General features: G+C 36.0%; 1 protein-coding gene and 1 long non-coding RNA gene across 2 annotated transcripts in view; one reads left to right on the top strand and one right to left on the bottom strand.

Annotated features, from left to right (window-relative positions):
• The window catches only part of ERCC4 (ERCC excision repair 4, endonuclease catalytic subunit), a 16,037-nt gene extending 9,565 nt beyond the window's left edge, over positions 1 to 6,472 (top strand). The window contains 3 exon segments of the mRNA XM_063344231.1: positions 1,687 to 1,779; positions 2,481 to 2,593; positions 3,703 to 6,472. Coding sequence (XP_063200301.1) covers positions 1,687 to 1,779; positions 2,481 to 2,593; positions 3,703 to 4,436 — 940 coding nt within the window. The 3' untranslated portion in view covers positions 4,437 to 6,472.
• Positions 6,473 to 14,141: 7,669 nt separating this feature from the next.
• On the bottom strand, positions 14,142 to 26,601 carry LOC134519719 (uncharacterized). The gene is made up of 3 exons (XR_010072283.1): positions 26,214 to 26,601; positions 14,967 to 15,034; positions 14,142 to 14,251 (listed from the first exon to the last, which is right to left on the bottom strand). It is a non-coding gene; the product is annotated as an uncharacterized LOC134519719 (long non-coding RNA).
• Between the last annotated feature and the right edge of the window lie 65 nt (positions 26,602 to 26,666).

The following is a 26,666-nucleotide window of genomic DNA, read 5'->3' as shown; positions in this document are numbered from 1 at the left end:
ATTTAACCAAAAGATAATTTTTATTTCGCAGCAGGTATTTAGTCCCCTAACAGAAACATACCTGTTTAAAAAAAAAAAAAATCATTCCATCTTCTACAAGACCTCTGCTTAGATGATCTTAGTGGCAATAGATCCTTTAGAGGTGCTGTAATCTCATTTTAAACCCTCTCTACAAGTATGATTTTTACACAGTAAGCTTTGTTTTGGATTTAACTAACTTTCACATTTCCTGATGTCTGGTCAAGCTGAAGACCAGTTATTCAGAAAATGTAACAGAAAAACAAATAAAGGAAAACATAATAAAGAAAATTAGAAGTTTTTGCAGTTACACTCAGTTCTGGTATTAGCTGACAGAAAGATTTCTGCATTGTGTATATATAGTTGATACATTTGTAAATTACAAAACTCACTTTTATTAATAGATGTTATAGACTAATTAAAAATATAGAAAACATTTAATATAGTATGAGTTTCTACATTATCTTTCATTTATATGGTGGCCTCATGGCATTTCTTGAATACAGTAAACTGTAGTTATACCTGTGCCTCTCTGAAAATAACTTACGGCAGTTACTTAAGTCTTAGAATAAACACACTTTACTTGCTACAGTTGAAACACAATTTATTGGCATATAAAATCATTAGCTTTTGAATTATAAAGCTTTATACTTTAATGATCTCATGAAAATTATTTGCATAAATTTAACAGAGCAGTTGTAATTTTCCAGTCAAAGACTTGTATGTATGCAACGCAACTGAATATGGAAATCAGTTTGGCAGTATTTAGTGTGTGTACCTGATAGCCAGGTAAGGACCCTATAGTGCAGATATAACTGACAGAACTCGCAAAGTATATTGCATGAGGATAATTACTGGGTTATTTGCACAATTTATTTTTAGTTGCCTAATCAGCATGTGTTGTATCTATCTCCAGCATCAGGTTCCCACACTTCAGAGCAGGAAAATCAGATGCAGTCATGCAAGTAGGGGTTAGGAGATGCACCGTATGAAAAAAGTAATAGGAATAAAATCCTGTCAGTCTGTCAAAGTGTACCTCAGTTAAAATATATTGGGGGAAAAATGACTGTGCTGAAAAGCTATAGGCAATTAATTCCTTAAGGTAATTATTAATTCTTACATGTTCCATATAAATCCCTGTTTGTGGAATAAAATTTAATTTGTTGCTGTGTTCATCTCTGTGATATAAAAGACAGCTTATTCTTTGTAGAACCTATGATTTCCTTGCACAGATATATCATTCTAAAATCTTAGATGGTGGTTTTTTCCTAACCCAGGATGATTGCAGATTTTTTAGTTTGTTATATATAATCTACCGAGAAGATTTTAAAAACAGTAAGTAACTTCTCCATTATACTTGCTTTGTATCTTGACCGAATGGCTGACTGAAAACTGAATCCACTCTAGCTGAGCCCCAGAATTCCAGTAAGCGTATCTGCCACTGGGAAAAGAGGGAACACTGGATATAAGAATTTTTGTTGCTGATTTTTGGAGTATCTTTATAGAAGATATATTTACAGAAAAAGATCATGTTCTTTCACTTGCCTCTTCTAAGGCAAATACTAACTTGTCAGGCACTAATCTTAAAAATTGTCGGTATTTTTAACTTAATATGAAGTTTTGTCATCTCTTTCTTTTTCTTTTCTTTTTCCCTCTCCAAACCTACAGGGTTTATTTCCTCATATATGGGGGCTCAACTGAAGAACAGCGCTATCTCACAGCTCTGAGAAAAGAGAAGGAGGCCTTCGAAAAACTAATTCGGTAATAAAATTAGTTTGCTACCTTTATTGTTAATGTTTCATGTAATTCCCTTATTTGCTTACATTTTCAAGTAGAGTGAAGTTCTTAACTGTGTGAAGGCTTTAAATAAACTTTTAATTCCATTTCTTTTCAGATGTTATGAGAATTTTCCCATTGAGAATCAACAAAAAGCGAAAACCTTCCTTTCCAAACCATCTGATATTTTATATATTAATTTTAGGGGTTTTAATACTAAATATCAAAGGCTAAAGAGCACCATTTGTATTTTTCCCCAATTGTCTATGAATTTCATTTCTGTAACTGTGTTTTTGTCTGCAGGTAACACTTCTTGTAAGATATTTCTAAGGCTTTTATGACTTAAGTTGTTTTGCGGAACACAACAATTACTCTCTTATACTGTAGAGGACGGTATTTTTACTGATAATGTCTTCTCACCAGGTTATACTGCTATTAGTAGGTATTAATTCCTTTGTTCTAAAAATAAAAAAATCAAATGCTAAAGAGTAGTACAATTGAAAATAAAAATATAACATCTAGCCCAACAATCTGGAATACCTAGTAAATTGCATTTCTGATCAGGTTTGCAAATAGTATTAAACTATATATAATTTTACATCTGGCTGAAGGGTATTGAAGTATTTTGATCTATTTTTCCTCATATAATTGTGGTTTTTAGTGTTTCTTTGTTTGTGGTTCCTTAGAGAGAGGGCCGGCATGGTTATTCCTGAAGAAAGAGAAGGAAGAGATGAAACAAACTTAGACCTAATCAGAGATGCTAAACCTGCCTCTGTTTCTACTGACACGCGCAAAGCAGGTGAGCAGTTCCTGAAGCTGGGCTGCAGCTCTGAGCTTTGAAAAAGACCTATAACTACTGTGTTTAAATCCTGTCCAAAGCATCTGGGTCATAGACACGTTGCACATTGACTCTGCAGTCCTGATGGTAAAGAAACATCATCTCCCTTACTCCATCTACCTCTGCCTGTGCAATGACAATAAATTATGTTTTTCCTTGAAAAGAAAACGTAGATTAATTAAGTATTTTCCCATGAAGACAGATACTATTTGTATTGTTACTGGGCAGCTTGTTGGTTATGAGACTGTCTAGTATTGTTTGTAGGGAGGTGGAGAGGAATTAAAGCATTAAAACTGAGGTCTACAGACAGTCAAAGGCAGTGTTATCCTTCAGCTAGTCAACCTTGGGAACTTGTTTTGATCTTGGCAAAACAGATTGGCTGGGTAAACAACTGCAGATTGAGGTTTTTGTCTACTTTCTTTGCAATAAAGCATCTTTTGTTGCAGTTCTAAACACACTTTTGTTCCTTTCTTTTGACATGCATACTTTGTCTTCATCTTTACAGCTCTGCCCCTGTTTTTCTTTGCTGTCATTTTTGTAGTCCTGCTCTCCTTTACCATATGGTCTCTAATCTTTGCTGTTACGGCTTTTGTGCCCTTGACGCTGCAGTCTCTTCATGTGTCCTTCTACAGATTTATAAGAGGCTAAGATGTATCTCTTACAATAAAATGCTATATTTCTGTGGGAAACAGATGGAAATAAAAAGGGTCAGCTTCGTTATCTTGTTTTGCAGGACACTTTTTAAAGATTTTCGTGATGCAGTAAATAATTTTCATCTACAGTTTAACATATTTCATTGTCACATATACAAAGCTCAGAGCAGGGAGCGTGATAGTTCTATTAAACTGCAGAGCATATGCCATAAAATACAGTTTATAATCTGGCAAATGATTTTTCTCTATAACAGTGAAAAATTAAATAAAGTCTGGATTTACTGTACTGCTGAATTTGTGAAGATCTGTGAGATGTGAAGTCACCCATTACAGAAGCATTGGCAGCACGCAGGAAAACAACAAAACCAGAGTCTGAGTTCATAAGTATTAGTTAACTGTATTTGTTTTGCTCTTTAGGTGGACAGGAACAGAAGAGTGTTCAGCAAACCATAATAGTGGATATGCGGGAATTTCGTAGTGAGCTTCCGTCACTGATTCATCGTCGTGGCATTGACATTGAGCCTGTTACTTTGGAAGTTGGAGATTATATTTTAACTCCTGATATCTGTGTAGAGCGGAAAAGTATCAGTGATCTGATTGGTTCCTTAAATAATGGAAGACTGTATGCACAATGCACTTCTATGTCCCGTTACTATAAGCGACCAATTCTCCTGATTGAGTTTGATCCTAACAAACCTTTCTCCTTGATTCCACGAGGCTCTCTACATCAGGAAATTTCCAGTAATGACATCACTTCTAAGCTAACCCTTCTTACACTCCATTTCCCAAAGTTACGTATGCTGTGGTGTCCCTCTCCCCATGCTACTGCTGAACTGTTTGAAGAGTTAAAACAAAACCATCCCCAACCTGATGCAGAAACAGCAATGGCTGTCACAGCAGATTCTGAAATTCTTCCAGAGTCAGACAAGTACAGTCCTGGTCCACAGGACTTTCTATTAAAAATGCCAGGTATTAATGCAAAGAACTGCCGTGCCTTAATGAACCACGTTAAAAGCATTGCAGAGCTAGTGACACTGTCGAAGGACGAACTCTCCAAAATTTTGGGTAATGCTGCCAATGCCACGCAACTCTTTGACTTCATTCACCTGACCTACGGAGAGGCAATATCTAAAGGAAAAAGCAAAAGATGACTAATGAGATTGTTCAACATAGGGCATAGATAAGCTTTTTTTGCACAGTACTTTGGCAAAGTACACGAAATATTTTAATAAATGCCCTCTAAGATAACCAGCTGTTTCTTGCTAATGCTGTTCCATCAGTTTTAACATTTGAGTTAATTATTACTGAAGGCAAGTTTCAAGAGGAAGAAAAAATGTTTTTAATAGAGAAATGCAAACAATTTTTATTCTTTCTACAGCACTTTAACCAATTCTGTAATATCACTGAATCAACTAAATTAAGTTCTTCACCAAATCCTTCAGAATTGAGCGCTAAGGCTAATTGATAATATTTTCTTTTGAAAGTTATGATGTCTTCCTAAAGCTAAAAATGTACTCTGTTTTGATTAATATGTGTGACTTGCTGCATGATACATCACTCTGCTTTTGCCATTTTTATTCATGTCTTACTCTCTGGAAACTGCCCGTTTTCCATTGACAGAGGTGGAGCTATTTGAAACTCATCATGATCTTTTGTCAGAGGAGTTCATTTAGGAGAATATACTTGGACTCCATTGTGAATTTCAGAACATCATCATAAGCCTTTGTCACAGTAAACTATAATTGTATGGTATGTTCTACATTATACTTGCTTACTTTACTAGAAGTTATACTTTCTTTTTTGACATTCCAAAGTCGGTACAGCTCTGTCTTGCTAGATTTTGCAAAGTGCACTCCTTTGGTCTAGCCTGGATAGAGATTCTGTGGTGGCACAATACAACTTAATTCTCACTGTGCCTTGCTTACACTTTTAAGATGCTTTATTTTTTTAATCAGTTTTGATAGCTCTTTCACTTCGTTCACTCGAAAGTGAAAAATCTAGGTATACTGTCGTGACTATTATTTTACACCAGAGCTTATGTCCTCTCATAAAATGCAAGTTTTCTAAGTAAGGTTTTCCAAAACTGTTGACAGTTCTTCCAATATTGTCTTCTTTCTGTGTCCTGTTGCACTTGTGTCTTAATGTCTTAAATAGACCATCTGTCAATAAATTCAGTAAAGCTATTGTCACCTGGAAGATAAAACTTCTAGCATTCTGTGTAGCATAAAACTGTTACTTGTCTTTTGATAGTTTGCGAATGTGTATTATATTGTTAAAAACATATTCTGCACTGAACTTTGATATGACAACTATGTAACAAAGGGCCATTGACAAAAGGCTTGGTCCTGGGTCATTACATGCTAATGTATTTACATTACCATTTATGAAATCTTTATCTATAAAGACTTGCACTTATGTATTTATATGATTCTAATGCTAACAACAGATCTATATGATCTCCATCATTAAAGGAGAAAGTACTGAGTTTCTGTGTTCAGGTTCAGTAAAAACTGTACTGTGCACTCTCAGGTTTAATGTTTGCTGTGCATTTTAAGTGTGAATGATGAGTTTGTTAACTTAGAGATTTCCAAAGTGAACATTTTTCTGCAGATGCACATTTCAGTATTAAATACTTCCACAAGAAGATTAAAATTTATTTACCTTGTTCCTTATTTGGCTGTATGATATCAGAATATTTTAATTTTTAGTGTGTGGTTTATAATCCAGATCTTAGGGTTTCTATTGCCCTGTATTCTAATTTATTTCATATAATATAAAAAGAAGTCTTTCCATGAGACTTATTCAAAGCAATAAGCTCAGGAATGTTCAGGTTTGAGAATGCCTGTAAAGTGGTGCTAAGAGGACTGAAAATCAGAGAAGGAACATAACTGTCCTGTGTGCATGGCCTATAGAGCCTGATTCAGAAAAGGAGAGCTGAACAACCGTTGAAAACATGGATTGGTTTTTTTGTCTGTTTGCATCATTAAGATGTTAATGAACTGTGGGGTTTTTTTTGGATGTACTGCATCTCTGCTTTGTCAGGGTTTTTTGGGTTGGGTTTGGGGTTTTTTTTGCTTAGATTTGTATAACGTGAAAATGAAGGGTATATGAAGAGGTTATAAAGTTGTAGCTTTGTGTTGTATGCTAGATCAAAGTCATAATAAAATTAAATAATACTTGCTAAATACTTAGATTAAATTGTCTTTTGTTTATATATGTGGAATTTTTAAAGTTTTTGTTTGTTGGCTTTTTGTTCAATGTAGGATTCGGCTTTTTCTTTAAAATAACCACAGGTAACACTGTCGTATGTTGTTATTGCTTATTTATGATTTGGCATTTTACTGTATTAGGTTAGGTTGCAAGTTAGTGGTGTGTTGTCTGGGGGAGGAGGTACAAATTGTGAACAAAGGTGGAAGCGGCCGTGTCTCCTGAAACTACTTAACACTGAAATACCCAGCCCCAAGACTCTGCTGTGTGCAGATGCAACAAAATGTTTGGGTGAATGATGAAAATCCTTAGGATACGTTCCCTGGCCTTACGGTGTTCTTTAGTTTGCTGTCATCAACAGCAATGAAATTTTGTATATCTTCTTGTCACTGCTTGATGTTTTAAGCCTGTGCTTTTTTTATTTAAAAACAAAACAAAAAAAACCCACCCTGCTTTTGGTTTGGGAGTGTCAGATTCCTTCTCACATGCAAACCAAGACTATGTCTTTCAAGGTCATTGAATATGTGAAACCAGTGGGGTTTATATGCAGCTGGAAAGTCAGTCAGTTTGTCCTAGGCTTTGATTGCATAAGGTTTCCTATAGAAAACCAATAAAACCAAAATCTCATAAGAACAAATGCAGCTTATATGAGCAAATATATTTTACACAGGGTAGATAATGTTGTAGTTCTGTGTTTAAGTTATCTGGGCACTATTCCTGTTAGCAGTGACACTTGCAGTTTCTAGCTACAATTGCGAAGGAGACCTTTTGCCTGACATACTGGCTGTGAGCAGTTCCCTAATCAAAACAAAATTTACCTTCAAAATTCCTTTCTCCGCATGAACACGTATAGTAGGGCTTCTCTAGCTGTATTGATCACTTTCAAATTTATGCCTGCAAAACTTAAGTGTAAACCAGTTGACCAGAAATCTACACCACTTATAAAATATGCAGCTATAATATAAAAAGAACAGTTACTTTTTTTAAAAAGTACAAAAGTTTAAATTTGAGGATTTTTGTGATTGTGAGGCTTTCGCATTTGCAGAATGACAGTACAACCACAAATAACTTAATTTTTAAAAATAAAAACATTTGTTTCTAAAGCTTTCCTTAGTAATGCAGAATTCCAATTCTATGACTGTAGGATAGAATCCAAAAGTAAACATCTGCCAAAAAATAGTTCTTCAATGAATATATTATTTATATGCCAAACAGCATAAAGAAATGTAACTGAGAGTTGTGAAAGAAACTTGTCATGTGTGGGCTTACTAATTGACAATTTTTATTACAGGCTAGCAAGGTTTACAATCCTTTTATAAGGGCCATTTTAGGATAAAGTTCTCCATAGCTCTTACTCAAAGTCAGCCTAAACTAAATTAATATTCAATTGATCTGTTTTCTACAATAAACGCAAGTAAGGTCATAAACCAGGAAGTTCAGAAACTATTGCTCTAGGATTTTGTAATACTTTGTAACTTATTTCACATGTTCACTCGATGTAATAGCAAGAATTTTGGATATCTGCAGATAGATTGTTAGATCTGCTCAAACTAAGCATAAGTCCTTTTATCTTTTCCATATGAAGTCCTTAATATCTACTTAACTGTGAGCTACCTTCTTGCATTGAAAAGACACTCACTGGCAATATATGCACTATTTTTTCTTAATTTGTAAAGCATACACTTTTTTCCCCAAAGGTTTCCATTTTTTCTATGGTCAGCCTTTCCGAAAGTTCCTCTCTCAAATATTCCTAATACGCCATTCCATAGTTGACTAGCACCCTAGTCAAGAAGGAGACGTTACTGATACATGTATCTGTCAATAACATTTCTCACTTCTTTTCTTATTTCCAGTTTATTCTAAGTTCAGCTTCAAACCATGAGAAATAACATCCCTCATCTACAAGATGAGGGGGAAGAGGTAAACATGAAGAAGCTTTTTTTGATGTTTATCAGTTAAAAATGACTTAACTGTGGTAACAGCAAGTTTGGTGAGGCTAGTAATGGGTAATTGTGTACATCTCTTGTAATTTGGAGTTGCTTTTGTCTGTTTAGTTTTAAATCAAGATTCAAGTTCCAACATGTATGAATTTGAAAGGCTGCGTGATTCATGTGGTACAGAATGCTGACAAAGACTCTAAGTATTTGGTAACAGAAAGAGGACCTTTAAACCTTCCCGTCCCCCCGCCAGCCACTAAAAATGGGATCACACAGAGTCACAGTGAAACTTGATCCAGAATGTATTTGAGAGAGAACTCGGAGCTTCTGTCCTCTCTTTGGCTTCAACGGATGAAACACATAAACGCATCTCAAATTGTTCATTTTTTAGCTTCAGCTTCTCTTAAGGCTCTGTAAGGGGACAAGTATAATGACTGAATAAAAACATTTAGCTTTTTGCACCACTAACTTGATGCAGCTAACATGTATGTCTGTAACATGTGTGTGTATATATATATATATTTAAAAAGGCTCAGAAAAAGATGATACTAAATAAGAGGAAACTAAAAGGATCCTGTAGAAAACAAGCACTTCGGCACTATTATCTTCCTTTGTGTTTTATTCTTGGAATCAACCAGTAGGTTCTGCGGAAAAAAAAAATGTACTCCAATATAAAAGGCCAGACAGAGGGAGAATGTACATGCCTGACTAAATGTTTTGATAAGGTTGTACAAGGAAATACTCAAAGCTTCAGTGCCATTTTTTATTTTGAGTACAAAATGTTAAGAGTTCATCTCCCAGACTTTTCAATATACATAGGCTGGCCATTTTTTTTTTAACTTGAGTTTTGATCTGTATTTTACAAGCTTCTCCACCATAAATTAAAAGGAAGAAATACTCTCAGCCACACAGTCTTGAAAACAGGGAAGAGATGTTCAGTAGCTTGGCCAGCCAATGCTTAGCTAAGAGATGAATTCTTTAGTCTAACTGAACTTAGTAAGGGTAACCAGGGCTCCTACACTGCTATGGTGATTTGTTGTCTAAACAGAAAATGTTGCTGCAATATATCAAAATGGGCCTGCTTACGTACTAATTTTAGTGTGATCCTTTACAGCATGGCAAAATTTTCCTAATCCACAACTCCTATAAAGCAGTCTTCCTAGGAATAGTAAATTGGGGTTAAATAGATACTATTTTCTTAGCTTGCATTTTACCATAGTTCTGTTTGTAAGAGCTTCCCTTTGTAAATAAAAACATAGATTTCACTTCTAGGGTGCTCTGTCACTCAGTGCTACTTCTTTTTTCCTTCAACTTTATCATCTACTATTAAAGAGCCACAGACCAGAGTTATTAAACAACTGACGTTGTTTCCAAACTGGAATTGTTATTCAGCAATGCAATCTTGTTACTGAGCTCCCAGCTTCTTCCTCAACCCTCAGAATGGCACTTAGACCATTCTCATTTTTATTATTTCTTTTTGTTTATGAAAAGAGAATGGTCAGGTGGCAAAAAAAAGTTTTGCAACTGACTTGCCTTTTTTAATGGCTACTTTCTCACATAAGTTTGTTCCGCAGATCACAATAAACAGTCTTTATGGAGACTCAAACTAACACCACACATCAGTCTCTCTCTCTATGAGATGGTAAGGTTTACCATAAGCTAGGTCCAAAGACTAAACAGAGTTTCAGAAATGATTAAGCTAGCAACCGCAGCTGGGACTATTGATTGAAGGATTTTAGTGAGGCGCCTTACAGGAGGATTTTCAAGAATGCCAGAGAGTAAATTTATAATTTTTGAGGGCAGAATTTTCAAAATCACTACTAAATCTATCACATATGTACTATAAATTTATAAAAGTTTTATTTTTAATTCACCATTCCCTACTGCTCCAGCGTCTCTTTGATAGTTATAGTTCAAGTGAATTGAAATTCCGTCAACCCTTTCTCAGAAAGCTTACAGGTATACGCTGGAATATTGCATAATTGGATTAGCAAGAGGAGAAACAAATTTCCATCTGTAGATTAAGTGAAATAATTCTCGTTTATCTCTCTTTAGTGACTGCTATGTATTGTCCAGAGAAACATACCAAGATTCGAATTTCAAACACATAGAAAATTATCTCTCAAGTGGCTCAAAGCTCAGAAGTTTGCCCAGTAAAATTGGCGCATAATGCCTAAACTTGACATTGCTGCATTTCATCCCCCCTAAAAATAGGCAGCATAGTTCTAATTTGAGTTATCTGTGTAGAGCTACTCAGTTCCCATTAGTGTACACAGTGGGACACACACATTGTCATCCATTTTCTGGACATCCTCCTGGGCGAATGGAACGTCACAGTGCTCTGGGGCACCAGTAATATGCAGCTGCAGTGCAGGTCTGTGTCATACACCCACAGCACCATTTAACACTTAAGTAACATCTTACAGTTTCTTTATATCTTCTTTCTCATGATGCTGTGTTTGCATTATTCTCAGATTTGCCATTCAACTTTAATCTTTCTTCTATATTTCCTCTGGAATTTTCTAATTTGTTTCTTTTTTTGCTTCTCTTACCCTTACAATGTCTGTCTGTGTTCTTGTCCATTTGTTTGCCGTCAGGAATGCTGCTTAAATATTGTTGGAGTTTGTGATGTCTCTTGAGCACAACTAACACCAAGTTCTTTGCAAGACTGGCTGCACTGGAGCCTTGTCCAGAACTTAATATATAAAAAGGGCTTATATAAAAAATGTATTGTACTTTATTGTCACTTTGGTCTCAGGCTTGAGGCGCATCACACTTGCAAAACCGACATGTAGAGAAAACACAGAGCAGCAGGTTGGCAGTTCTTTCAGCATGTAATTCTTGGTTTTGTCTTGGATTTTTTTTTGTAAACAGATTAAAACCAGACCAAATATAGATACAATAAAATTATAATCAGTTGATTTTATAAATTATTCTCAACCCTGGAAAACTTTCAAAGCATTTTTTAAGTAAGTACAACAAAATTCTTGGAATCTTATGCATAGATAGCAGAAGTTGCAAACTTTCTTGTGGCATTTAACACATTGTGGCCCTTTTAACACATTGCAGTAATACAATTGTCAAGTTTTCAGAGCCTGCAAAAACTCATATTGCAGAGCCTGCAAAAATGCATAATCATTTATACCAGGACTTGGGAGACCTGCAACACCAAAAATATTAACACCATGTCTCCTACTTTCGTCTAAATTTTCTTTAACAAAACCCCCCTATTTAGCTCTTCCCATTATCAAGATACGCTTTGTTCCTGCTTCATCTTCAAAGTCTGTGAATGTTAAGCGTTGGAAAGAACTATGGTCTTTAAAAATCAGCATATATTTGTGTTAAACTATGACATGACTCTAACTGCTAAAGTCTATGTAATCCACTTGGGGCATTTGTTACAGATGCATTCTGAAGTGTATCAGTCCACTTTTTCTATAACTTACAGAATGTCATACTATATTTATAATGCTTGCAGCCTGAAAGCATTATGTTATGACCACTAGTTGGAGACGAGAGACACTCCTAACACAGAGATGGACAGTACGTGAATGTTCAGATCACCTTCAGCTATACCACAACAGCAAAAATCTACACATCCTTCAGGAAGAGTCCTGCCCATACCAAAAATGAAAAAATACCTAGAAGCTTTTGAGGCATGTCCCATGCAAACCTTGGTGCATGAGTTACTATCTATACAGATTGTCTTTCAGACAGTGAAGATGTCTCAACCAAGCCTAGAATTGCAGCAATGTATCTGCTGTATTACAGTTCATATAATTATTACAGTAAATTAGGGTTTTCTTAAAAATTAGCATTATATTGCACATCACAAACGGACAGACATTATGATCAAGATTTTCTTTTTCACTTTAATATTTACTTGACAGAAGGTTTGAATGATCACATACTAAAGTATCTGATTTTTTTCCACAAACTGTTACTGATATTAAAATGTAGTGGGTTTTTTTTTTCTCAGTCCAATCAGGGATCCCTGACATATTTCTAGTGGCTTGAATTACCCATACATTATTACCCAAACAGAGGAATTTCAATGGATATCCACCAGGAATCTCTGACTTCCCTTCACTCCTGATCAACTTTGCCAATGGCATGTAACATTACACATACAAATTTGCACATGCATATTCACACACAGACACAGAACATCTGCTGTGCTGGGTAACACGAGCCTGCACATCTTCAGTGCCCATGTCTCGGAAAATGACCCTGAAAAAGTAAGCTAAGCCCATCCCTGTTTCTATATATAAAACTGTTTGTTTAATTGGTGGACTGCACCAAGAATAAATAATGAGGTAATTCTGAAGATCATTCCCAGAACAGTCAGCTAAGATTGCTTCTGCAAGTCAGAGCTATCTCCTCTCCTTTGTTTTGTTTTGTTTGGGGTTTTTTTTAATGGTTTCATTGTCTGAAGGTAAACAGCTTTCTATCTAAATGCAATTTTAGGAACAGTACAATACTTCAAGAATGAAGCATTCTGCACATACGTGAGGTTTTGGAGTGTTTGTTTACTGAATGTAGAAATTATTAAAAATTCAAATCCTAAAACTGGATCAAGGATTCTAACCAGATTAGAGATTAAATTCCTTCTATGCAAAAAGAAAAAAAAAAAAAAAAAGCTTTCACGTACTCTCAGTCAATTAGGGAAGACTACCATCAGATTTCTTTTCCAAGGTATTACACAGATCTTATTTACCTTGAGTAACAATAGTTTAACTTAACTACAAATTTTATCTTGGAAAAAATATTTTAAAGAGACTGAGTCAGGCATGGCAATTCCTTTCTCAACTTTTTCTAACTCTTTAACTGTAATAGGTTATAAAAGCTTGATAATAATAATAATAATAATAATAAAATCCTTTTTGTTTTTTCTCCTATTATATTCTGCACTGTTTCTTCTATTGTATCAGAAGTATACATGGCTACTCTACAGCTTGGTCTATGCACTAACAAATAGATGAGGTAAAAAATAGTACACAAAGTACAGAGTTAAGTAAAATTACTGCACCATAATGGAGTAGGCTTGCTGGTGATTTCTTATATTACTACAATAATTGGTTTTTTTAATGACTATCGACGTAAGTGGAACTCATTTAACTTGACCCATTGTGGTTGAAAGAATAAAACCTCTAGTCAAATACCAAACTGACCCTATGAGGAGTGTACTGTGCCTGTTGGGTAGATTGTAAAATTAAGAGTTTCATTCTGTCATGCACTAGTTGATGTATTTATTTTATCTCACAAACAGGGAGCCAGAAACACTAAAGGCAAAGGGATATGCCCAAGCTGACAAAGCATGTCTATGATGAAGTGTAAAACTGAAACTAGCCACTGACTCATAGATCGGTTTATACCTTAAAAGTCTTATCTTTTGTATCCCTCCATATGCTTTTTCACCTCTCAGATGCTGTTATTTATTACCAGTTTAACATAAAAGTCTTAATTTCATTGAGTGCCTAGTGGTACTTTGAGTAGCATACACTGAAATTTCTTTTGATTCCTAGGACTGATGCACTGATTCACCCTAAGCCAGTCTCAGCCACATGCAGTTCTGCCACCTCCAGTATAGCTTTGGGACCCATGACCTATCCTATGGCACTAAGTCACTAATAAAACCTTTCCAGAAGCCAGTCTTATCTTACCTTCTGGGTTGTCTCTAACTGCCCTGTAGAGAGGAAAGCTGGGGATTACGTGGTGCCATGGAGTCAAGAACCAAGAAGTTACTGTTTTGCTGCTAGGCTTTTTCAGTTCAAGTCCCTGTTCAGAGTGAGTTTCAATTTCAGGCAGGATCCAGCTCAGACCTAGAAAATTTGGATTTCTAAGCAACTGTAATTAGCTTGACCCTTATTGTTAGGGTTACACTGCTTAAGATGGCAGATTCCAAAATAGGATCAGGGCCAAATCAGTTATGAACTGTATTTATTTATCTAAAAGGCTCATGTGGACTTAATTTGCTATTGTGTGTTAAGAAATAATGAATAAGTAGAGAGGCTTATGAACATGTTTGGCCTAGAGAGGAAGACAGAATGCAGCCATAACTTTGATTTTTAAATGTCTTATTTCATCATAAGCTTAACTTTCAAAGCTGACATGGGGATTTTGGTATATAATGCCCCATTTTCAACTAATTGCATCTTAACCAAACATCCAAACCTTCAATTTGGAAGCTCAAATTAGCAGCTGTATGATGTTTTGGTTTTTTTTCCAAATGTGTGTAGATGCCAACTGGAGGATCTAGGCATCTTATAAGTACTGTATAAAATAGATTGAAACAGAAATAAGAACCCTTTAACCAACTTTAGCCAAGGAAGCAGGGAACCTGTCAGGAAGAAATGGTTATGCAATCCAGGAAAGAGGAGAGAGGAGAGAGTCTTTTCAGCAGAGGAGCCCTGTGTCTTATCCTCTCTTCTTACATTAACATTTTTGCTTTACCTTTGCATTTGAGAATATGTAAAAACCTATGCTTACTGCACTACCTATCTATTGTTTAATTATTTAGTCGTTCTTATAATGTACCTTTTTAGGAGTCTTGTTGTTCTTCAAATGCAGACAAATAATCCATACAGCAGACTATTCTACCCTAACTGTAAAAAAAAAAAAAAAAGGCAAGAAAATAAATTCAAATGCCAGCAAACAAGATTATTAGCGAATAAAATATACACTAAATTAAATATTCTTTTATTTACAAATCATCAGTTTAGATTCTAGTTCTATTTCATTTTATGAGACTGCATTATAAGAGTAATCAACCTAAAAAGAATTAGTATTTCCCAGGCCTTTTTCATTGCTTGTAAAGGTTATACTTCTGTAACTGTGCTCATTAACATCTGCTCTGCCTTTCAAGCTATCTGTTAACATGGGGAGAGCATAAAATTGTTGCTAACACTGAAGGATTTCCCATAGATACCAAAAATTAATTCATTTATATTAAAATAGCATACAAATATCTAGTCGTTTCCAAACATAGTATACATAGCTGGGACTCACTGTACCCATTATATGTAACAAGTAATATCACTCCACAATGTACTCATATTTCAGACTACTTGCTCATCCCAATTTTTATCATTAAAAATTTACCTTAGTTCCCAATTAGCGCTATGCCAAAGAAGTCTAAAATTCTTAATCTGGGCCTGCGTGATCTCCAGAGAAGAACATGGGCTTCCTTTCCTCACTGGAACCAATATTTGATCATGATCATTTGATCATGATTTGATCATAACACTGTACACTACTCGACCATGTCTCCACACCACATGTGGTTCAAAAAGTCCATAAGGTACAAACTGGTGGAGCCTGTGAATACATCATCTAGTCTTCCCTACGCATTCACTATTTTGTCCACTGTCATAGAAATAGTATCAGGCAAGTCAGACCTCTGGTCCTCTGCAGCACAGCTATTCATATGTACAGCAATTATAAAGTCATAATCAGCACTTTCATAACTCTACTTTTCATACTGAATCTTTTAAAATATAATTGTGTAGCAGATATCTGTACAGATTGCACTTCTCCCTAACTGCACTTTTTGTAACTCTGTAAAGCATATGATCACCTGCCTCTGCTACATGAGATTATTATGCCAGTTGGCAAAAAGAAAAAAAAAAAAAGAAAAAAGAAAGCTTGAGGACCCATGTATGCATTGTTTTAAATAATTATGGCATATAATGTAAAGTACATCTTTCTTACAAATCACATAGCAAGATGATCTTTTTTACAGTGCAATCTTTCAGAAATTTTAAACATTCGTTACTTTTATTAGTGCCTATTTACATATTGGTAAATGCTGTTCTACTTTCTTTATAAAAAGGATTATCCTTTCTGGTTTTTAAAATTTATTTATATGCCACTGAGGCATACAATGAGGGAGGTAGTAACTTCTAGGCTTTGGAAACTCAAGTCTTTAAACATGTTTTTATTAAATAATAAGCATAATCAATATATGATGACAGTCTTTACTATAACTTTATATAGTCTGCTGGTTTATCCCTAACCAATATCTTGAATAATTCACCCTGAAGTTTTTCTTCTCTGTAGAGAAAACCAGTATCCTTACTTGAAGGTGCCTTGCTTTAGGGCTAAGAAGAAACAAATTAAAATGTAACTTTTCTAAATGACTCCCACACTACTTTGTATCAAAACTGCATTTTAAAAGTTGAAATTCACCCCAGTAAAGAGTACAAACATCCCTTCAAAGGCTTTTTACCATCTGTCAGGCAAGACTTCATCTGGTGGCATATACCAGTTAAACATGAATGCAAATCACTGCTTCCTTAACTATTTATGCAAATTAATTTTTCAGTTGGGTATGAGGTGCTTATATTTTAAGCCTACCAAATTGATTAATGACTTGGTCAACATAAGTCTTGGTTCACACGGAAAGCATCTGCAGATAAATAAATCAAACACTACTTGCCAATTCATAATACTGTATTTATGCTTCCACCCTGTGCATGCTGAATGACAGCAGCAGCAAGTGAATCAAACGGGAACTTTACAGCTTCCCAAATGCTACAATCTGAGAATATGTCATTAGCAACACATATAAAATGAAGTTTTCAAACTGAGATTTGATTATTTCCGAAGGAAAATCAAAAAGCAACCCTGTGCTCTTTGAAAGCATAAAGAAAAGACACATGAAGTCAAACTGTTGGTGAAATAGGTGTGAGAGGAGGAGTTACAGCAAGGGTTGGTGGAGAATGGTGCTAGTTGACAGAAGTGTGTGCTTAATAAAACAACCATTTACAGAAACTGCATAGTCTGTGCTATCCTTCCTTCCTTCCTTCCTAGGACACCTTTGTGTCCTATTCCATATAGCATAGTTGGAAAGAGAACTGAAGAAGTCTGAGCTAGAGCTCTGCAGCTGAATCACAGCTGCATCACCATGAGTAGGGGTGATAATAAAACTAGGTTACACAACTGAGCCAGTCACATAGCCCTAATTCCAAGGAACAAGCAGAACACGGACATGAAAAGGATGGTGCTGAAAAGGTAGGATGAACATGAATAATTAATTTTCAGGGAGTGCAAAACGATGTGATCACCTTCAGATTTTCCCCATCTGTTGCTAAGCAGCATTCTTTAGTCACAAGCTTTGATTTACCAAATGAACAGCAGCCTCCGCACATTTTGCTATTTTTACATTTTAAACTGTTCTTTTGCCAAGCTTTCATTACAACTATATTTAAAAATGATCAGATGGGCACTGAGATATCTGCATCCCTCAGGAAATGGTGTCAGTTACTACCTGGGATAAATAGCCCATGGACTCCCCAGTCTTCAATACGGAATTAGAAAAGCCTCCATCTTCCACGTACCAAAGTAAGTGCTTTTTGCCTCACAGGCCTGAGCTTTACATGAGAAATTGAACGTGCATCATAGAAAAGGCAAGAGTATCATACATTTGGGTTTGTATATTCATCATCAGTTTCAATCTGCATAAATAAAAGCCCAGAATTTCTCCTGTGGTGGTGGTGAATTAATTGTATTAATTCTTTCAATCTGTACAAAGGATGTTATTCCAATGATCAGATACCCACTCAATGCTCTGGGCATTCTGACAAAAATTAAAATTAAATCAACTACCTCTCTGTGTGAGAAATTATCTCTCTCATTTAATTAGAGGTAAAGGGCTGGCTGCCAGTGTTCCAAAACTAAATACCAAACATCCCCACTGCAAAAACCCTCTCCTCAAATGCTCTGATTCACAACCAGAAATTTCAGAAATCCTCACTCTTGAAGACCAAGAGAAGCAATTGACAATGAATTCAGGATCTTTCACAAACTGTGGGCTACTAATAACCCACACTTATCTCCCATGTGTCTGCAATTTAAACACACTACACTGGTAACTCAGTTAAGCAAAATGACTAATCATTTTAAAGTGTGAATTGACCATCACCCCCATCTTCTTTGATATTCATGAACAAATAATAAAGTAGAATAACATCGTCGTCCTGCGAAGTATGTGGCCTGGAGCTGAAGATGCCTCACAAGGAGAGAAAAGACATAGTCAATGCTTACAGCAGGTCTTTTCCTACATTTCTAGATAAAAGGCAGGTTTTGCACGGTATGCTAAATCAGCACCAAGGTGCTAAATTACCCTATTTTCTTGCTAGTCTCTCTACTGGATAGCAGTAAATAAGACTATAGCTATCATCATTAGGGCTGCTTTTTTTTTTTTTTATTATTTCATTCCCACTGGCAAGAAACTGACTAGAGATTCCGGAGTCCTCTGCTGAACCAGAGAATGTATCTTCAGCTCTCCAGAAAAACATTTCCCAAAAGGATATCCCAAAAGTTTCCTAAGTCTCCTTAGCTAATTGCAGGAGCCTTTAGAGCCACACCACTAACAACTGCTTCTCATACAGCCACTGGTCCAAATCCACACTCATCAGTCTTTGTCTTTTTGTGTCCTTCCAGATGCCTCAGCACTCACAGAAGCAACAATTCTGCCTGGACCCATCATCTAGCTATACCCCCCAAACTTTGAGCAGCTGCATTGTTCTGCCACTGTTTAGGCCACCACTGTTTTGGCAAGGAGTATTGCCTATTGAAAAAGATTTTTGTTTCATATAAATTAATATATGGTGCAAAACAGTTTTAACTATCTGGGCATTTATATTCAGCTACTCTCTGGGAATAGCTGTGGACCTACACCTTACATTTACATGAGAATATGTATGTCCCAAGCCAAATTTTTTGCAGTAGCAAGAGTCAACAGTGCATTTTTCACCTCTTTTTTCCCCCACCAGCTGCTGAATAAAAGGACAGGAAGCAGGCAACAAAACCCACAGCCTACGGGTAGTAGAATCCTGTTGCCAACTCAATCTCATCCCTGCAAGCCTCCAATTTCTGCAAAACTGCAGGACTATGGCTGAGACATGAAAGAACAGCAGTCTCTGGCATGCTTCCTGTTGCTTAGGCAAGATGAGGAGAAAAGAGGCATGAGGAGGCAGCAGAGATGGAATACACACGTGTTCAAAGGTGGGGCTGCACCTACACAAGAGGAAAAACAGGCAGAAAAGTTTAATGCTGACAATCTGGGCTGATACAGGGGATACAGGTACCCCATAGGAAGAAATAACCAAATAAAAGGGAAGCTATTAGGAAGATTAGAGGAAAGAAAAGAATGGAAATATTTGAATAAACTGTATACCCAGACTATGTGTACAGCTGGCAGATTGTAATGAACCATTTTTGTTGAGCCATACTTGACTCCTGGTTTCTTACTTTTAGGCGATAACATGTAACATTCATACAGCAAGGCAAGAACTCGGTTAAAGAAATATAAGAAATAACTGTGCATGGTAATATTTCAAACACTACAGATACACCTTCTGTTCAGGTACTATAGAAAAAGGTGTCTATAGAAAAAGTTTAGGCAATTTGGTTATGGTCAATGACAATGACGGCTTGTTAAACAAAAGACTATTATAACAACCCATGCATTACTATCACTGTTGAAGGCAGATCAAGTGCAGACCTCAGTATTTTTCACAGGTTAAGAAAAGGTTCAAGAACAGTATTCTAGTTGTATTTATTTCAGAAGATTATAAATATTTTCAGTTTTTCAGAAACAAAGATATTTAATGAAGGTTCTCCTTTAATGTTTGCTGGTTGGTTTGTTTGCTCTTTAATTTGGAATAAATAAAACCATAGGTTCTAAACTTTTATTCTTAGCATCGTTAACATTCAACCATCAAACACAAATGAAAAAATAGAAATTAGATGTCATTAATAGATATCTATTTCTTGTGACAGACTACTCAACCTTCAGTGCAAGACTGAATTTACAATTAATATAAATAACTACTGTGTGTTATGCTACAACCTGATGTAGTAACAGCCAATGTTCAAGAGCTATGATTACTTTCTCAGATGTAACTCTAAGTGTAATATTGTTTTCTTTTACAAGAACCCATTGATGACCTCCAGTAAGCTCCATTCAATAAGGTCAGCATGACTACACTTGGCAATGGAGACTAAAACCACTTGCGGAATCACTGCTTCCGGACATCGAGTCCCCTCTGTATAATCACTGGGCTAAAGTCATTGTAAGTTTCTCTAGAGAATACAAAAAAATTATGGCAGAGATAAGGTCAGCCTACTGTTTCTGTAACATGGCTGTTTCAAATTAATAATGGTTTATATACTTATTTACCCTACTAATTTAACCAGTTATCCAGTGGGAGATTTTGGGGAGATTTTTTTGGTTTTGTTCTTAGCTATTATGCTAATGAATACTGTCTTTTTCTCTCTCAATTTCCTTGTCATACAGAAGTAAGAACTGGTACTGTGGTTTACACTAAAAGTCCATCTAGACCAGCATCCTCCCTCTAAGAGTAGCCACAATGGGACACCTGACATAAACATTCCCATCCCTTGTTTCCTATTGAATTTAAGGAGTTGTTAATCTGTGAGAGAACCAACCCTTTTTAACTGTGCTGCCATTTTGTAAGAGCTTTTGTAACAGGAGTGTTAAAAGCTGATTCAAATCCAAATAACACTGTATCAGCAAGTCATCTTACCCACTTCCCCCTCAGTTATTTGAAATAACTAAAAAAGACCTTTGGAGAAAGCTCTTTGGAGAAAGGAGTCAGTTTTACATTGCATAGCATATTCTGTCAATCTTATTTTCATCTCGGGCCTTTAGGGAATACACTGGAATATAATAATTCCTATTTATATGACACTAACGGAAGCCATAGTTCTCATCCTAGTTTCAAAATAGCTTGCTCAATTGTAAACTAACTGCACTACTATTCTGTAATCCTATAAATTACATGGCAAAACTGTGAAATTTACTCAATGAATTCTACCAAGAAATTAAATATCCCCCATCAAGTACACAGCTGGCATTTGGCTTTGGGAGACAAGGCTAATAATGGTATTTATTTTTCTGCAGGTAGTCCAAATCTTTGGGGATATAACCTGCCAAAAATTATGAAAGAGAACAGATGATAGATATTTGCAAAAGCTAAGATATCCCCTACTTAAGGATCTACTAAAAAAAAAATAGGGATTTATCTCTTTGGAAAGTGAAAATAAGGTAACCACATCTGTTACTAGAGTTTCCTCTATATCCTGCTTTTCCCTCTCACTTGGACATGATCAAAATTTCCTAACAAGCAGCAATTTCTGCAGTATATCTGCAGTCATATTTGAACTTCTCTTGAGCCCCAACGTTACCTGTTCCTCTGTGGACTGTGGATACTTCACAGATAATGCTAGAAAAAATGGAACTTTCTGACAAAAATACCTGGAGCAGTGACCAAGTATTACAAAATGCTTTTCTCAGCATTTGACTTCTAATAATGTGTAATTAAACTTCTTAAAGGTTAATATTTCAATAACTACTCGTGTTGAGCAAAAATCACATATCCTATGTACTAATTGCAACCTGAACAGAAATAAAAACAAATGAAGTCATTCAATGTTACTCCTGGGTAAAGGCAGATTTACAGCAATTCTCTAAAATGTTTCATTTTTAATCTCATATGCAGAAATTGATTTTATGTATATGAATATATTATTTTCAGTGCTTCAGTGATGATATACTTCCAACATGTTCTAAAGTAGCATTTAAACCTCTTAACAGCTTCAAGACATGCTTATGCCTTTAACAACAAAAAATAAATAAAAATTCTTATGTTTAATATAATTCATTTGTATGTAATTTCTGTTTGTAGAGAGGTGTAACTGTATGATACACTTCATTTGAGTGGGTGCTAATTGTGGTTGGCAAAGTTACCTATGAATAAAAGCTTGTCTCTGGAATAGCATAAATTTGGCTATGTTTGAAACGAAGTACTTCAGTTATTTGTGTTAGCAGATACAGGCTTCAAGTGCTTTCTTCAGAAGGATGTTACAAATGAATGTCACAATGCCTGAAGATTAGGAAAACGAAAAAAACACTACTTGAAAACATACACTAACTTTTTTTTAAATTCTTCACTAAAGTTTACATAGAATGTGGTCTGATTAAGCGGCATACACGAACTTCCTCCCCAGAAAGCTGGCGTGACTCCTTTATATAGTTACCAAATATTTATATATCAGAAAAAGAAAAATAGACTAGAAGACCTGCAGGATACAGGCACTGTAAGACAATGTCTTTCTATGAACAATAGTGGCAAGTTATTATTGATAATTAGTCAGTCGGATGCACTGGTTATTGCATTAACAGCAGTGAAATTCCATGTACATATGGAACTATATACACAGGCAGGAGTGACAGCAAGACATTCTTAGTATTTCTGGACAACAGCTTCTTCTCTTTATCAATCCATGTATGGACTTGTTGGTCTAGAACACATGTAATAAACCCTCTCTTTTCTAATATGCTTGAGAAAAGAAATGATGGAAAGCTTTTGGAAAAAAATTGAAATGACTTTGGGGTGTGATATGTAAGATTTTTACAGATACCTCTCAGACAAGTACACTGATGATTTTACTACTGCTGCTTTTATTTAATTGGACTTTGACATGTAAATCCACACAAAATGGTATGGGTGAATTTGGTAATTCTTGTGATAATTTAAAATTAATTACAGTATATTTTATTATATGTTTTAAATAATGAATTGCCTTTATTAACAAATATGAACACAGTGTTTACATCTCTAGAAGAATCAAATTCTTTATATAAAGTCTGTACTAGAACTGAACAGCATCTGTAGTTTCTGAATAATGCAAAAAAAATTTTAGAAATTATTTCATTAAATAAACAATCTTTCCCTACAATATAAGCTTACAACTGCATGATGAAGTACGTATTTGTTATAAATCACAACAAATATATTTATTTGTGTATTAATTTGGATATTAAAATACTGACATGTCATTTGTCTGCTTTTCATGTTTAGCAGTTTCTAAGAGCAGGACACTAGTTTGAAAGCAACAGGGAGAGGGTCAGGTCCATCTCTTCAAACAGCAGCGCTACTCTAGCAGTTAAAATCATTGTACCTCTGTTTCTTACGCTTACTTGTATTGTAAGAAAGGGAATATAGAGTTCACTGGAGGCAAATGCTGAGTGCTCTAGCTGAACTTTTCTGTAATAAGAAGGAAGTGTTGTACATGTTCATGCCCAAGACAGGAAAGGTGGTGCTCAAAAGACAAGAGCTATTGTGTGGAGCTGGACAATTTCCATAGAGTGATTTTATGGGAGAAACAGTTTTCAAGTGGTTATTTGCTGCTTTAAACACATCTTCCTTTTCACTGGCGAGCATCACCATGTTATTTTAAAAGGCACAAATACCTTCAAGAAATGAGTACCAACTGTGTTTAATGTCAACCTTTTAACACATCTCTGTCGATACTCAATAATATGAACCACATCTATACCCTTCTAATCAGTTAATTGACAATGCCTTAATACATGCAGCAGTTGAAGTAACTAGAGTAATCTAGACAGCATTATGACATTAGAGAGATTTTACACCTCTTGCACAATGTTCTTGTACATGCTTGTTTCCACATATTCTATACGCTCTGTAAAAAGATAATCTGCATTTTTGCAATAATTATGTAATTTCAATTCTTCTATACAAGGCAGAAATATGATTTATCTGTTACCATCACCTGAAATCACAGCTAATTTTTTTATGTTTCTGTTTTTCAAACGTGTTTAAATGTATTGCCTAACTTAAAGGAAAAAAAAGGTGAAGAGGCAGACTGAACTTTGTCAACACAATCTCTCTGACGCAGAGAGATGTCTCGTGTTTGCAGGAAAAGAGAAAATAAAGAATTCTTTGTGAATGGAAACCATTTCAAGAAGACTAATACAGCAAATATTCCTGTTATTCAGTGCATTTGAAGAAGAAAAAAAGCCACAACGTAATTCCTTTGGCCTAATTATCTGACATTTCATGTTCAGTACCATTCACACCCAAAATGCTTTGCTAGAATTTACATCATAAATCTGTTTTCTCTCCAATTACTTTCAGTTTTGTATGCACTACTGAATTTGTAGGTGAGGGATTTTTTTGTTTGTTTGTTTAATTATTAGTTTTCCTAGAACTCTAGACTAACTTTTTACTCCCAAAATATTAGAAAATGACAAGATATTATAGGAGAGGGGAGCACTGAATAATTAGTCATTTTGAAGGATAATATGCATGTTCCAGACGTGGTCATTGGGATGACCTAATGAAGCCTCCTTGATTTGTCCTTAGAGACTGAATGTAAAAAATAGAGATGTAGCTACGTTTGGTTAAATCCCTTGATTTGTGTTAAAACACAAATATTGCTGAATAAGAATCAGTTTGTAAACATCTTTAATTAATCCCTACAAATTTCTGAGCATGTTAAAAGCATTTTTCCATGCAAAAAGGCCTTGAACTAAATACATTCTAACAGTCATTCCACTGCACAGTCCTTTTTATCAGTCTCACCCAGTTACGTACATCTCCCTTACCTTTTCTGCCATTTCTGTTAACAGCAATAGCTGTTTGGTTTTATCTAATAATTTGTCCTGAATTTAGAGTATCATTTCTCTCAGTTGAGAAAATTATGTTTGGACAATAGAAATCCATTGAATTTGTATGTTTATCATTTCTCTGCCTTGGTTCTGAAAGTTTTAGGAGCTTCTCCAAATAATATAATGGCAAAGCAGGACTAAGATCTTAATCTCCGTGCTATTATACAGCTCTCTTCCATTTTCTTAGAAATCTGAAATTTCAGATATAAATTGGTTTTATTCAATTTCACCTTAATTGTTTTATAATCCTAATTTGATTAATTAAATGCTACACATTGACTACTTATTTGCAGTTGTTCGCATTTCCAGTCTTAACAGCAGACTCACATGTGAACTATTTTATTTGAAGGGTGATGGAAGTAAATCTGGAACAAATTACGGGTTTTAATGAGATCTTTACACAGTTCATTGCTAAGTTTCCAGGTCATTCCTGGTTTTAGTTCATTTCTGAAAATGGATAAAATCTGATTAGCTAACTGTAATCTAGAGGAATGTAAGAGATATGTACCCTGTTTTAAAAAGCAAAACAAATAATAACCCTTCCAACCCACCTAAATAATTTGAACAAGTAACTCTTAAATGTCAAAGCATTAGCCTACAATCATATCAGAATGTTATTTAGCATCTTAAAACCATAAGAAATTAAAACCTGGCTTTTTTTTTTTAAATGCATGTATGTGTTCCATTTGCCTGTGGCTGAACAAACACATTAAAAAACTCTTTGGAGCAGGTAACCCTGTTTTGCGCTGTTATCATGTAGCATTAGCATGACGTAATCTCCTACTGAGCTCCTGGACACTAGTGAATTGCAAATAATAAAAAAGCTGTATTAGACCATTGCACCAAGCGGCATCTCAGTTCTTAATCTGTGAACTAAAAAAGTACAAACCAAAGCAGAGTTGCGTAATTAAGGACCTGATGCAGTGTACTTCTGGAATAGGACTAGCTCGGTACTAGTAAAAGCCCATTTGTTAGCAAGATATTCACTGCTGTGAGCACCATGTTGCACAACACATGCAACAAACTAATTATTACGTGTGCGCACACTCATATTCTGCTTGCAGAATAAACGCATAGTTTTTCTATTGCACGTTGTCAAGCATGCATCATCAGATTTCTAAACCCTTTTATATGAAATGCTTTTTTTCCCCTCCTGATTGGTTTGATGTTTGATCAAGTTCGGTCACCTCAGAGGTTTATTGCTAAGCCTGAAGGGAAAACACACGAGTTATGAGTCCCATCTTGTTTATGTATGTTTGCACAGCCGAAGTTTGAAGCCGTACCGTGAGTTTTGCTTCGAATTTCAATCCCGTGCGACCGCAGCACCTGGAGGAAAGCTCTGTGGGAACCGCCCCGGGCGGGGAGGTGTGCTCCGCTCGCCCCGGCCTCGCCTCAGCGCTGCAGGGCCCCCGCCTGCGCCGGGCCCCTCGCCTGGGCCCTGCCACCCCCGGGACAAGCCGCGGGGTCACTCTGTCGCGACCCTCCCGCCAACAGCCAGGTGCGGCCAAGGGCGAGGAGGCACCTGAAAAAGGGCGGCGGCCCCAGCCCTCACGGGGGACCACCTCGACCGAAGGAGGAGGTCAGTTTACCTCAGCCCCCGAGGGAGGAACCCCGGCGGGCAGCTCTGACCGGCCCGCAGGTCGAGCCTCCCCTCAGCCGCCCCTCGGTGAGGGGCCGAGTACCCGGATGCAGCCGCCCCGCCCCCGCTCCACCCCCTCACCCTTCCCCCTCCGCCC

The sequence above is a fragment of the Chroicocephalus ridibundus genome, chromosome 8 (assembly GCF_963924245.1).
Source record: "Chroicocephalus ridibundus chromosome 8, bChrRid1.1, whole genome shotgun sequence".
Classification (NCBI taxonomy): Eukaryota; Metazoa; Chordata; class Aves; order Charadriiformes; family Laridae; genus Chroicocephalus; species Chroicocephalus ridibundus.
The sequence above is the reverse complement of the archived record's forward strand: the minus strand, read 5'-3'. Positions and strand labels throughout refer to the sequence as shown.